We start from the raw sequence: 14,079 nt of genomic DNA on the forward strand, positions 1-14,079 counted from the left end.
CTGACAAAAGGGGGGCTCTCCCTTTGCTGCCTTGCTAGGGTACTTCAGAGGACTGGGTGGGCCTGCTGACTGGTGCTTTGCATAGTGTTTGCTGCACAGGCTGCAGCCATAGCCTGGAGAGATAAACACTTGGCTCAGTGACAAAAGATAAATACAGACAATAAAAAGGGAAGGAGATATTGGATGCGGATGGTTTCTCCCTAGGGCCAGGAGGGAAACTATTGTTTTAAACCTCCAGCCTCCGGATAGGGCTGAACTGCCTCTTTAGCATTCAGACTTTGGACCTACTCAGCCACCCGCCTCACTGATAATCCGGCAAGCACTCCAGTGGTGTGTAGCCTGCCATTCCAGGCACAGCTGTACCAGAAGCTTCAGCTACCATATACTCAGTGCTTACTGTGTGCTAGGCAATTTCCATTTATGGAATCCTTCCACCCAGAAACCCTGCAGTAGCATTAGTACTTCCATCTTCCAGGTGAGGAAAGTTGCCCCTCCCTACCCACTAAAAGTGAGGGGAGGATGAAGAGATTTGCCCAAGGCCTTTCTGTGAGAACACAGCTCCCATGCCCTGTGCATAAGTTCTACAGGTTGTACCTTCAAATATACTAAACTGTCAAAACTGTTTGCTGCTCCCTGAGCACACCAAGTATATATCGATATCAGCCAGGGTTTGGGGCTTGATGGCCTGGAAAGTTCAGCCCACCTCCCCACCTGTAGTCCTACTTACCCTGAAGCCTTTCTCAAGCTCTCCCCATAGCTGTGCACCCTAGCTCTTGAACCTGAGTACTTGCCCTCCCAGCAAGAGTATGCCACACTGCATCAAGACTTCAAATCTTTCTGACATGATCTGGGGATGTTTCCTGCCAGCATTTCGAGCCCTCTTGTATTCCCAATCACCAGCATGCCCCCTTCTCTGGGTGGGAGAGAAAGGCTGGAGTGAAGGAAGTGATATTTTTTGAGAGCTTTTTATGTCCAGATGGAGACACAAGATCCTTGTCCTCATGGAGCTTGTATTATTGTGAGGAAAACTCAGAGAGTGAGCAGGGTAAAGGGACCACAGAGCTGGTGCTGGCCAAGGCCAGCGCAGGTAGACTTCTTTCCCCATGGCTACATTCTGCCATGATCTTCAGGATCCTTGGGGTGAAGGTATGACAACAGGTCTATATGCATGGTCTAAAGTGTGTTAATATGAGAACCCAGACAGCAAGAAGGGAAGAGAGAGATGGCATTCTGATTCAGAAAGCTCAGAGAATCTGACTCAGGCATTGCTAGGTAAAAGGTATGGACAGTGTGGAGCTTGGGGAAGGCTTGACACCTTCCTCAGAGCCTTTGCACTTGCCATTCTGTCTGGAACACTCTTACTCCAGCTCTTGTCATGCTGCTACTTTCCCTTCCTTCATTTGTCATCTTCTCAGAGAGCCTCCTCTGAAGAAACTGTCCTTTCTAGAAGAATCCAAATCCCTCAGCATGTCATTTATGTCAGGGTTTCTCATACTAGGTATTATCGACATTTTAAGCTTCAGAAGTCTTTGCTGTGGAGGACTGTCTTGTGTTCTGTAGGGTGTTTAGCAATATCCATAGTCTCTACCAAATCTCCCTAGTTGTGACAAACAAAATGTCTCCAGAGATTGCCAGTGTCCCTTGGATAGACAAATTTCCATGAGATTCCCATGAGAAATGCTGTTCTATGTTACTGTCTTCAAAACATCTTCCTCCAAAATTATTTATTTCATTCCACAATAAATACTTAGTGCCTAATTTATGCCAGGCAGGATTCCAGGTACAGAAGATAAAACAGCAGAATTACTAGAAAAAAATACTACCTTGAAGGAACTTATGGAAAGGAGAGAGAAATGAGCACAATCACAGCAAGTGAGATGATGATTTAACTCCATTGGGAAGAATGAGGCAGAGATGGGCAGAGCATGAAGGCCACGTTTTGGAGGTGGAAAGGATCCTGGGTTCTCAGTTTGGAAGTAGAGAGGCCCAATAGCTGGGTTCAAGGCATAATCAGGGAGCCTGAGTGGGTAGGGCTGAGTGAGTGGGAGACACTAGGAGGGAACATCACAGGAACACAGGTGAGAAGACAATTTCTCTCCCGCAACAACACAGAACTTCTCATGAACAGGCATCCATGGGATCTGGAGGGTTGCTTGGCATACTGCACATACTAGATGTATGGTGAATGTCAGCCGTGGGGAAGACTGCTCAGTCCCAAACATCTTAAATGGAAAACCGATGGAGAGCCTATGAACAGATGGCGAGGAACCACGATTGCCTTGTCCCATTTGTGAACCTCATAAATAAGGGGAAATGGGCAATACTTATGTCTGACAGGCATTGACCTGGACACTGTCCCTAGCACTTTAAAACCTTACCTCCTTTTCTCCAGAAAGCAACTGTATGAGGCCCTCATTTACTTGACAAGATAACAGGAGGTGTTCACTGCCCAGAAACATGGTAGACTTGGACCAGCTCCAGAACATAAATAATCTCTCTTAATAGGAAAAAGAAAAATATGAGCTACAGGAGCACAGGTGAACAATATGGTACGAATCCTGACATCCTCCCTCCCCTTAGCCTGCCTCCTAAAGGACACCAGGCAGCTAGGACTTTTAGTAAACATTTACTATATGCCAAGCCTTGTCTATGCATATTAAATATACCATACTAGCTCAGGAATTTTTCCCAAAAATCCTTTTGGTGGTAGGTAGTGTAACCATTCCCATCTCACATGAGGATAAACTGGGGCTCGGAGACTAAGTGCTCATGTGACAGAATTATCGAGGGAAGCAGAAATTGTAAGATCACAGAGGAGAAGGTCCTCTCATTTTAGTATCTAAGGGGTTACCAGGTTGAAGGAATAGTGGATTTATTCTATAGGAACCCACAGGCAGAACAAGACCAGAGAAAGATCTGGTTCAGGATATGTAGTGGACAATCTAAAGTTATAGGCTTAGATAAAGCCTGAGGAGAAAAGCAGCCAGATGGCAGTACTGCTAAGCAGACTTGCAGCTGGCTGAACACTGCCTGTAAGCAATGGGTGTTATCTTATTCACTGAGGCCAACCCCAAGAAAGACCTTGAACCCATTTTGGCTTTGCATCTGAGTCAGCCTTTTGAGCACTGATAACACAGTAGATTCATGACCCTTCAAGAGGACCAACTAAGGGGATGATGGTACTCCTTGGTATCTGATTATCTATCTACCTAACTTAGCCTTGTGGTTGCTAGGCAGAGCTCTACCACTTGAGTCAACCCCCTAGCCCTTTCTGCTTTAGTTATTTTTCAGACAGGGTCTCACATATTTTACCCAGGACTGGCCTCAGACTGTAATTTTCCTATGCCTCCCTTATACCTGGGATCACGGATTCATGCACTGTGCCCAGGTTATTTGTTGAGATGGAGTCTTGCTAACTTTCTTCCCAGGCTGGCCTTAAACTGCAATCCTCCTGATCTCTGCCTCCCGAATAGCTAGGATCATCTGATACTTTATCAAGAGTTTTCACCACTTTGGGAAAATTAGTTACAGATGGCAAAGCCCATTCAGAATTTGGATTGCCAATACCACATCTACCTGTGTATTTGTACTCATTACGATGAAGACAGTTCTTTCCTAAATATAGGCAGAGAAACATCTGACCTCTTCATTAGACTGCCCGAGAAATCACACACTGAAGTAAATATTATTTCATAATACACTTCCATTTATTTCCTCATTATATGGTAGTTGGGGCTGTATGTTGACTTTTTAAAAACTGTATTTGTAGGTAGTATAAGATAGGTAAAACTTGACTTTTATTCAGGATTAGGAAAGAGACACGGAAAACACATTACACACGTGGAGTGAGGCCACTGGCTGAATGAACAGAAAGCATTTTAGCTGTTTCTGTGGATGACCCTATGCTGAGAACTAAAATCAAATCTAACAAAATGATGCAAAGATTGGCCCAAATTGGATAAAACTCACCAGAGATAGCTATAGAATACATACGTTAGGCTCAGTAAATCTACTAGAAGTACAGAACGGGGGAGTGTTACGTGGAACAGTCATTCATGGAGCTTTTTTGTTAAACTCAAGTTCAATTTGAGTTTGAGGGGCAATGTAGCAGTAAAAATATGTAATAGAAGGCTAGGTGCTGGATCAGCTCTGGAATCACACAGGCAGCACATTTCAAATAATGGTTCCCCAAGCTCGTCTCTAGAGATTCTCACTCCCCCTCTCCGGGTTAGGGCTGAAGTCAACATTGTAAATATGCATGCAAAGAGAGAAACTGGAGCTATCTAGAGGTGGTCACACAATCACACACAATGGCAAAGGTCTGGAAGTCAGTCATATAGCCTTCCTACATGTGGACAGGATGTTTGGCCAGTAATTGGTTCAGATACACAATGATAAACAGTATGTGGATTAAGAAGGTACAATGATATCTGCTATAGTCTGGAGGTTTGTGCCCCTATCTTAACCTCTACAGGGATGGTGTTAGGTGGCAGGGCTTTTGGGAGGTAATTTGGGAAGAAATTCATGGATAGGATTAATGCCCTTGAGAAAGACACAAGAGAGGTTGCTTCCTGCAGTATGAAGGCACAACAGGACAATGGAATAGCTAGATGACTTGAATTTGGGACTTCCTAGACTCTAGAACTGGGAGAAAGAAACATCATGAAGCCTTCCAGTCTACAGTAAATCTGTTGCAGATGAATTCTTCCTAGAAAGGCAAGAATCCTGCAGTGGAGTTACTCTAGAAACTCCATCCAAAGCTTCTGTGCAAAGAGCTTGGGATACAGAGCTCAAACAGACAAAATCTCTGTCACCATAGTTAGTATAGAGGCAGAATTTTCTGAACTTGTTTCTGTAGTTCTGGGATCACGTAGAAGTGTGAAAAGCTTTTCTGTTTAACAGCTTCCTTTCCTTCTGAACTTTATAGGGTCTCTAATCTGTCAACATGACATCTGAATCTTGAAGCTAAGGACTTTTCAACCTTAGCTGTTCATGTCTCTAAATACACTCTAACATCTCTTGCAATGCCTCCTGGAATCAGTTTAGGAAATGCTGGTCCAGGGTTATCATTGCAGGGCTGATGTTCAACTGTGAATCTCAACCATGTGAGAGGCTCACATCATACTAAATTTATCTGTGGAAATGCATTCTTTTCTTTACGAGACTATAATCTTTTCGAAGGAAGGCTGTTGATATCAAACTTATTTAAAAATCTTTTTCTACTCCAACCTTGCCAGAATGATAGCTATTTATTACCATGCACCACAGGAATGAATGAGTGGCCACACTGAAGTCTAGTTTCTCTGGATACAATGACTACAAACAAAAACTACCCAATTACAGTGTTCTTTCAAAGCATGAGGAGATTTTACTTTTTTGATAAGAGAGATAATTAAGGCTCAAAAAAAGAAAGAGACCTGCCCAGGGTCTTGAAATGCTAGATGCCAGAGAAGAGGCAGGTGTCAGGCTCTGCTTACCTCACCAAAACTATTTGTTTTACAGATCTTTGGCAAATTGTCAGCTGTTTTCTCCTTTTGATTCTCTGCCATGGAATTTACCACAGAGTCTGACTTTATCGCCTATCACTTGCTGCTTCTTCACAGCCCGGAGTTTGCTCCAATCTCAGAGGTGAATCAGTCCTTGACTGTCCTGATTTTCTTGTTCTGTAGGTAAGGTCTCCTAGAGAAGTCCTTCCTCCCTCTCTAGAGAGCCAGGTCTACATCTGCCTGTCTCTGGCCTAATTTGAGGATTGAAAAGAACATGATATATTTTATTTTTAAATTGTTTTTAAAAGCACATCCTCTGTCTTTCATACTGGGAAGACACACCTTCTCCTTGAGTAACCTTTGGGATGCTATGCAAACAAATCTATCAGTGAACTTGAACTTGCCACCTTCTTTCTAATGGTCTGCTTTGCCTCACCTCACCCTTCATCCCTTGCTGCTCTCAGCTCTCCTTCCCCTTCTCTCCTTGGTTTGTTTGTTAAGATATTTTCCCATCAGCTTAGGAGCCAAAGTGAGTTGAATCTTAACGAGCCTGTCAAAATCCTGTGTGCGTGTGTGTGAATATCTGCTGACAGCGAATGCTGGATGAATGACAGCTTCTTGTACCTAGGAGCTGACACATGGACAGAGTGGTCAAGAATGGACCATTTCTGTGCAAGGATGTGGGATGTGTCCTTATGCCCATCAGAGCAGTTACAGGAAGGAGCTATGTGTTGGAATCTACCTGGCCATTCAGTTGCTCTGGGTCGGTAGCTTCGTTAGGATGGAAATAAGTTGTAAACAGCTCCAGTGAGATGGGAGGGGAGACGAAGAACAGTTTTCCCTTAATCTGTTAGGGCCCTCTGGGCTTTATAAAAGCAGACTAGAAAGAAAATCAAAAAAGAAGTGGGAATCTTGTCCACATCTCTCCAGGGAATGTCTATATTATAAAATAACTCTAGGAATGACTGACCATACATGCTAACATTTGTAGTAAGAGGTCTGGTGTGGAGCAGATGCATTTGATGAAGTGGCTGAATCTGACTTACTTGTAAGCAGCCAGAAGGAGAAATAAAAACTATAACCAAGTTTGTGAAGTGCTCTGGTTTACAGGCACTTGTAGCTGTACTACCACAGGGTTCCAAGCAGGATCATCAAGCTCAGCTTACAGATGAGGAACCCCGGGCTCATTTAGCTGGGTAAGCTTTCCAATAGGCAGAGAGCCGAAAAGCAACAGTCAGTTATGAAGGCAGATTTTCCAATTCAAACATCCCATGTGTTTTGTTCTGGGGATTTTCAGAGTTAAATACAATTAGGAATCTGATACATGAACTAAAGTTGGCATTTTAAAATAATATAAAAAAGCTAACCTTTACCAGATGGTGGAAAAGGTGGCTGCATTATATTTGGGTAAAAATGAAACACTTGGTAATTCTTTCCTGACTTGAGGACATGGTTGCCTTTGGTAAACTCCAATCAATCGCCTACCTGCCATTTTAAAGAGGGTGGATGGATCCCATTCCCTGATGACAGCAATTGGCAGAAAATTTAAGACGATAAAGACTAAGATGTGTTGAGTACTTACTTTGTGCCAGACAATGCTCCTTAAACAAGATTCCTCATTAGTGTGTGGTCCTCACACACCAGAGTATTGTTATCCTACTTTGCCAGGGACAGAACTAAGGTTTAAGAAGGCAAAGCCACGTGGCTAAGTTCATGCAGAGACTCTGTGGCCCGGCTGCAGTTCCTGCTCGTATGTGCTGAACTCACAGCACCAAGCGAAAGTCTTATCAGGGGGCTTTGCTGTAGAGACCATTTTGGGGGGCTGGAGATGGCTAGCATTTAGGGTGGCAGGTCCTTTTCAGCCGAGTTCTCAATTTCCATGAAACTCTAAATGTCCGGATGACTCACTGCTGATGTGTGGCACAACCCTTGGTCTTAAAATAACAAATCCCCATTCTGAAAACCACTGCATTTTGGTGTCACATAAATCCTTTCATAATGATCACTTGATGTCACTGGCTTATTTAAATGGCCACATCACCTCTAACAGGGCTTTTTCCCATCTGCTGTACCCTTTCCTCCAGCACAGAGGGGAGGAACTCATTGTCGTGACATAGCAAGTAGGAGCTGGAGGTGTCTTCCCATTCTGCATCAAATACGGAGGGGCAGGAGGGGACATGCCATTTTTGCTATAATAAATTCTCTAGGGGGCTACACTTTTCTTCTCCCTGAAAACCTGGATTGACGACCAGTGGATTTTGTTCTACACAGATAACTGTGACCCTGACACTGCATCCTCAAGGCACTGCAATATATCTGTGTGTGACATTAGCATATGGTTTGAGAGGCGGAGAGTAAATGTACACACCAGGGATTCTCTGAGATTTCCCTTCTCCTACTCTGGCTCTACCAAAGCCTGGAAATCCATGAAAGCACAGAGCCTTCTCATTGGCCCACTATGGGCTTGTGTAGGGTCCAGTCTCATGTGCACTGAGCAAATAGCTTGCTGGGAGGGACAATGCATGACATGTTTTATTAGAGCAGGCCCTCTGACATTCTGCTGCAGCAACATCCCAGAGGCTTCCAGTAGAGCAGAATCCTGGGCTTCCTCATAGACCCAACCAGATTCTAAAATGGCAGAGCATCGGATTCTCCATTTTAAAAAAAGTGTTTGTGCAGGGTATGGTGGCCATGCCTGTAATCCCAGCACTGGCGAGGTGGAGGCAGGAGGATTGTGAGTTTGAGGTCAGCCTGATCTATATAGTAAGAACTTGTCTGAAAAAAACAAATCAAAATGAAAAGTGTTTGATCCTGAAGTATTTAAGTTGAAACTAGGAAGGTCAGTAGTTAACACTATATAAGTTAAGGACCCTTTATTTATAAGGCTTACAGCCTTAAAAATCTTTAACCTTCAATTTCCTCTTATGTAAAATATAGATAAGCATAGCACCTGCCTTGTGGGGTTAGCATGAGGAGCTGATGAAATTAACACCTATACAGCACCCGGCACAGTGCCTGGCTAATACTCAGCTGGTAGGCAGAGGCACTGCCTTGCCATTACTGAAATGCTGAAATGCTTACCTATCTGCTAATATTTAAGAGCTGCCACTCCGATCCTCCTCCTTTCTGCATCCTAACTCTTCTCAGGGACTCCTCAGACTTTCTTACTATCTAGCAACTAAGGGTTAATGACCAGTTCAGTGGATGGTGGTGGGCCTCCAGGACAAGCTCAGGCTCCGTGAAGGGCTGGTGATCGCAACTCTTCAATACAACCTCTGTGCGTGGAGTATGTTTTGCTGGGAAAAATCACACAGAGTCACATAGGCCTGATGCTCTGCCAACTGTCAGCTAAGGACCATCGCCCAGTTCAAGGATGGCCTTCAACATAGAGCTCTCTGGCTGTCACATCTGGCTGCTCGGGACACCAACGCTGGCTTTTCTTGCTTTATCCTCCTCCAGCATTGACTCCCACTCTGAGTCCATCCCTGCATTCACTTCAGGAACTTTGGCTTGCATCCTTTGTGCTTTGGCCTCTCTGGAGTTCAAATATCAACTCTGAGTTGATCATTTGGCTCTTCTCACTACAAACTGATCTCAGGCTCCAGGACAGACTCTATGCAACATTTCAGGTGGTGCTGTTTCCAGACACCTGATCCAACCCTGAACTGCTGGTCTCAGATGCCAAGTCTCTGCTCAACTTGGCTTGACCCACGCCATTGCTCCCTAGCTCCAAGTTCTATCCTGATAAAGACCTCAAGTCTGCATCTTTTCAGAACAGGTTACCACAGCAGTGGCAATGAAGATGGAAGGGAGAGGAAAAGGAGTCTATTTCAAAGACAGACATTGAGAGGAACTGAACCTTGGGAGAGGGGGAAGTTGTTCTAGTTTCTTTGTATTTATTCACTCCACGAGGCCATGAATTGTCTTGCACACCTAACTTGGGCCCTAGTACCCAGCAGGCATTCTGATGATTGTTGAACAAAGAATGGTTGAATGAATGATGCCAATAACAAATGGAAACAAAATAGGAGGGACAAGATTGGGTTAGTAACAAGGTAGAATAAAGGATTTGACTTTAGACACCTGGTATTTGAGAGCTGTGTTACTGAGATGCATCAACTTCCAAATGTCTGTTTTTCTCCTGCCAGGTGCAAGGTAGGACATATTTGCTCACAGAAAGAAATGGCTGCATGGCATACTTCAGCCAATGAAAGATGAGCAGGAACTTTAAGAGATAATATCATCCAGGCACTGGTGGCTCACGCCTGTAATCCTAGTTTCTCAGGAGGCAGAGATAAGGATTGCAGTTCCAAGCCAGCCCAGGCAAATAGTTCAAGAGGCCCTATTTCGAAAAATACTCTTCACAGAAAAGTTCTAGTGAAGGGCTCAAGGTGTAGGTCCTGAGTTCAACCCCAGTACCGAAAAAAAAAAGAGAGAGAGAGAGAGAGAGAGACAACATGACCTCTGCTTCTTTTGCAGCCTGTATGTGGAAATATACAGCAAGATGAATCCTGACACCTACAATGAGCATAGATCCCTGCATATATAAAATGCATGTGTAATGTAATTGAGAAAAACAAACTTCTGTTTTGTTAGAAATTGAAATCTTGGGGCCGTTTGTTACTGCAGAGTGACTTCCAGTCTACATTAATAGTCAAGAAACCTAGGGATCAAACTGGTAGAATCTGGCAGGACCTAGGCCAGTGGGTCAGGGCTTGCAGGCAGGATTGCCTGACAGCAAAAGCCCAGTTCTTACATTGCTTGCAGCAAACTGAAACAAAGAAGGAATAGGAGGGAGACCTCCAAATGTACTGCCTACTGAGAAGGAATTCAGGCAACCAGGTAGCCTCCTCTATGTTGTTGCTCATCTTCTGTCCCCAAAGAAGAAGCATTGAGCACTTAGGTCAACTTTTGTAGCCCCATCCATACTACCCTTATGATTTACCTGTGTTGTAGCCCCTTCCCAGGGCTGGCCACGGGCGGTGATTTTTCCACAGGTTTCCAAGGTACCAGTCGCTCTGGTTTTCTACCAAGCCCAGGACCTGCTGCCCTGTGAAATACAGAGACATCTTAGACCGAGAGGCAGAGACATCAAGACCAAGGAGTACTGAACACAGGAAGTAATCACAGCAAATCAGGGTAACAATAGCTTGCGTTCACTGGGAGCTTTTATTATGCACCAGGTCCTGACCCAAGTGCTTAACTTGCATTAACATATTTCATTCTCAAAATTAGGCAGTTTTCATTACCCCTGTTTTATAGAAAAGAGATGGCAAACTAGAACAGTCATTTACCTTGTCCAAGGTCATCCAGCTTATCTGTGATAAAGCCAGAATCCAAAACCATTCATCCAAGCATGTATGTATTCATTCCCTAACTCATGGGACACATCTTTATGGCCTAACAATATTCTTCAAGAATTCCAATTCTAGTATCCCACTGTATATTAACTCACTGGCTTTCTGAGAATAGGTTGAGATTGTTTTCTCATATCAGAGTGGAAAGAATTAACCTTGTTTGATAAGATGAGAGACTGAATAAGAGTCACCCTGTGACCAACTGATTATGTTTTATCCTCATACTCTTGCTTCCTCTAAAATATATCTATTTTTTGGTGGGGGGGAATACAATGGAGGGAGTGAATATAATTAAGATATACTGTAAGACCATATGTAAATGTCACCATGTTTACCCCAGTTAGAATACCATATGCTAATATAAAATAAAATATATATGTCTTGTATCAATAAGCATCATGTTAACATCAAGCCAATGCAGGAGAATTGCTCCTTTGTCCCCAGACCTAGACTTTGATGTTGGGCTGTCTATAGTGCACTGTAGCATCTCAGGTGAGTCAGGTTTGTAGTCTGTCTCTTGGGGTGTTGGTATTCTTTTAGGATTATCATCAAAGGCATTTTACTAACTGGGAACGAAGCTCACATAGGACCATCGATTTGTATCACTACTGATGGAGCTAGGATATCCATCCACATTTGTCTGACACCCAGTCATTCCACTGTCTCAATGGGCTATTGCTTACTCTTGCAATCAAAATTTGAAGTAGGCATTATAAAACTATAGTTTATAGAAAGGGAAACTGAGACTTAGAAAATTTAAATAACTTGCTAAAGGTTACACAACTAATTATCACTGTCTTCCACAGCTAACTGATGCCTCCTGGAATGAACTCCTTATACTGTTGGCCAATCTGAGAAATAAAGAACTTTCTGATCAAATGAGAAAGCCAAGACAGTTAAGAAAACACATTGGTTCTCTTGGAATACTGTGCTGGGTAATATAGGACCTCCTTGGTAGGATGACAGCTTCCTGAAATGATGGTGTGTGGGTTTGGTATAATTTATTTGATCAATTTATGGAGCTCCTATTAAATCATCACCCCAGTACAAACACATAAATTAGAGGCATGGGAAAAATACTACCACCCACTTTGTCATTGTACATGATCACATCCAAAACTTGGAAAATACCTCAGGAAAAAGTATCTCCAATTCAGAAAGTCCAAGAACCAATCAATTTCACATGCAACCAGCTTGGGATATTTGTGCAAAACAATTAGACCTCAAAGTCATGGCACCCTGAGCTGAGAGTTTGAAGAGCTATGAGCTAGCTAGAGATCTCATTCAATAACCTCATGCCAAGACAGGAAGTTCTTGGGGGAGGTGTCTCTTAATTACTAAGGACCCCAGTTGGTATCACGACCCTTTTGGCATGATCTTTCACTGGATTAAGGGTGGCCATCTGAATCTCAGGTAAGGCCATCTTCAGATATCTGCAAGTCTAAAATCTCTATTTTGGCATCATATGCATTTTATTTGGCCTTAATCTACTTCATCAGACAAATCTACTCACTGTACTTCATTGATGCCCAACAAAAACATATAGGTGTGTTGCTCAAGTTCTCACCTCTCCTGTGCATTCAGCTTTCCCTCAGCAGGACTGCCCTTGCCCCCAGTCAGCCCCCTCTCCCCCTACAGTCCTTCCATGACCCATCTCTAGCATGAAGCCTTCACACATGATCCAGAATTGGAAGTGCACCTTCTCTTCACTGCCAGACATCTGCATTCAGTACTTTCCACAGGTGTTTGTACTTTTGAAGAACAAAGTGGGTCATATTCACCCACACCTCATTTGTCTGTACTCACTTCCTATGTTAGTCCATGAGAAGTAACTTGCACACAGATACTTCTTTAACACAGGTACTTTTAAAAAAATGTCTGCTACAGAAATGAGTCTGGGAGGTAAATCTCAACTGGCATGTCAGTATCTGCGCATTTCTGAAGCTGCAAATCATTTCACCCTCTCCCATTCAAAAACATCAACACATCTTCCACCCAGCTGTATGAACTCGGGCCTCTGCCTCCCTTGCACAGCTTCTAAGTGGCTCCACTTAAAGCTCGAACTCAGGTCTGGAACTCCAGACACGGAAGACTTTGTGGGGATAATCTTAAATCACAGCATCCCCAGAATAATATTCAAATTCCTCTTCTCTTGATTTGTACCTGGGCTGCATTTCTTTTGGTAGTAGCATATAACTCTTTCACCCAATCTTTAAATTTTTTTTTAAAAAAAACAAACAAACCTTAATCGACAGCATGACAATTGTAATTTCATATCCACTTGTTGAGGAAAAACAGTCAACAGCTTCTAAGGCTTCGTTTGCTTTCTAAGTGGATTCACTAGCTGTTATATCAACTATTAAAGCAGTGGTGAGGGTAAGCAGCTTTCCTTCATTTCTCAACAGCGTTGAGTTCTGTGTGTGGGTTTCAGAATCCCCTGAACTTTCTGCTCAGCGTGTCCCTCCCCTGCAGAGTCTGTGTCCAAGGACTGGGAACGATGAGCAGCTACTAAAACTGGAGACAAAGAGGGTGGAATTTGGAGTCAGATCTGGTTCCAGTTTCTGCCTTACATTCTTGTTGTGCAGCCTTGAAGGAAATTCCTTGACCTCTTTCTGCCTTGCTACTAACAGTTATGGAGGGGGGGGGGCTTCAAATTTAAATGACTCCCTATATGTTGAGGGCTTAGAATAGAGGCTGGAACCTATAAGTGATGGCTATTTTTAAATATCATTGTTCAAGCTACCCTGTCAGCTTCTGGCAGAGATCAAGCCCATCTGTGCAGTTTTCTCTTGAGGATACCCAGAACAAGAATTAGGCCTTTCTAGAACTTTTTTTTCTCTTACTATGGTCTGGAGGCATCTTCACCAAAAACATACAGGGTTCATGTTAGGAGATAATAATTAGGGGAAAATGGCTTCTTCCTACTTCTCCAGTCTCTACAAAAGGGATCCTGGCCTCTGGCCCCTTCTCTCCCATGGGTGTGGGAGAGCTACCTGACTGGTGAGATTCAGAGAATGGAGTTAACTAGTTTAGCCTCCTCCTCCAGTTCTTCCAGTAGTGGGCTAGACAAACCAGCAGACATTGTATTTCCCCTGATCTAGGTTTTATGGGGGCAGGCCTGCTCCTCACCAGGACAGAGCTCCTTAGTGGATCCCATGACACGGCATGGAATAGCAACTCTGGGCTCCACTGAAGATGCACATTAAAATCAAGTCATTCAATTTTGCACTCCTCCA

The 14,079-nt window shown here is 43.5% G+C and overlaps 1 protein-coding gene across 8 annotated transcripts in view; it reads right to left on the bottom strand.

The window, feature by feature from the left end:
* Large1 (LARGE xylosyl- and glucuronyltransferase 1) overlaps nucleotides 1-14,079 on the bottom strand; it is a 502,729-nt gene that overhangs the window by 99,082 nt on the left and 389,568 nt on the right. For all 8 annotated transcript variants that reach the window (XM_074084325.1, XM_074084329.1, XM_074084326.1 and 5 more), the window contains one exon: nucleotides 10,432-10,536. In XM_074084325.1, the coding sequence (XP_073940426.1) occupies nucleotides 10,432-10,536 (105 nt within the window). The remainder of the gene's footprint in view (nucleotides 1-10,431; nucleotides 10,537-14,079) is intronic.

Source organism: Castor canadensis, chromosome 8 (assembly GCF_047511655.1).
Source record: "Castor canadensis chromosome 8, mCasCan1.hap1v2, whole genome shotgun sequence".
NCBI classification, from domain to species: domain Eukaryota; kingdom Metazoa; phylum Chordata; class Mammalia; order Rodentia; family Castoridae; genus Castor; species Castor canadensis.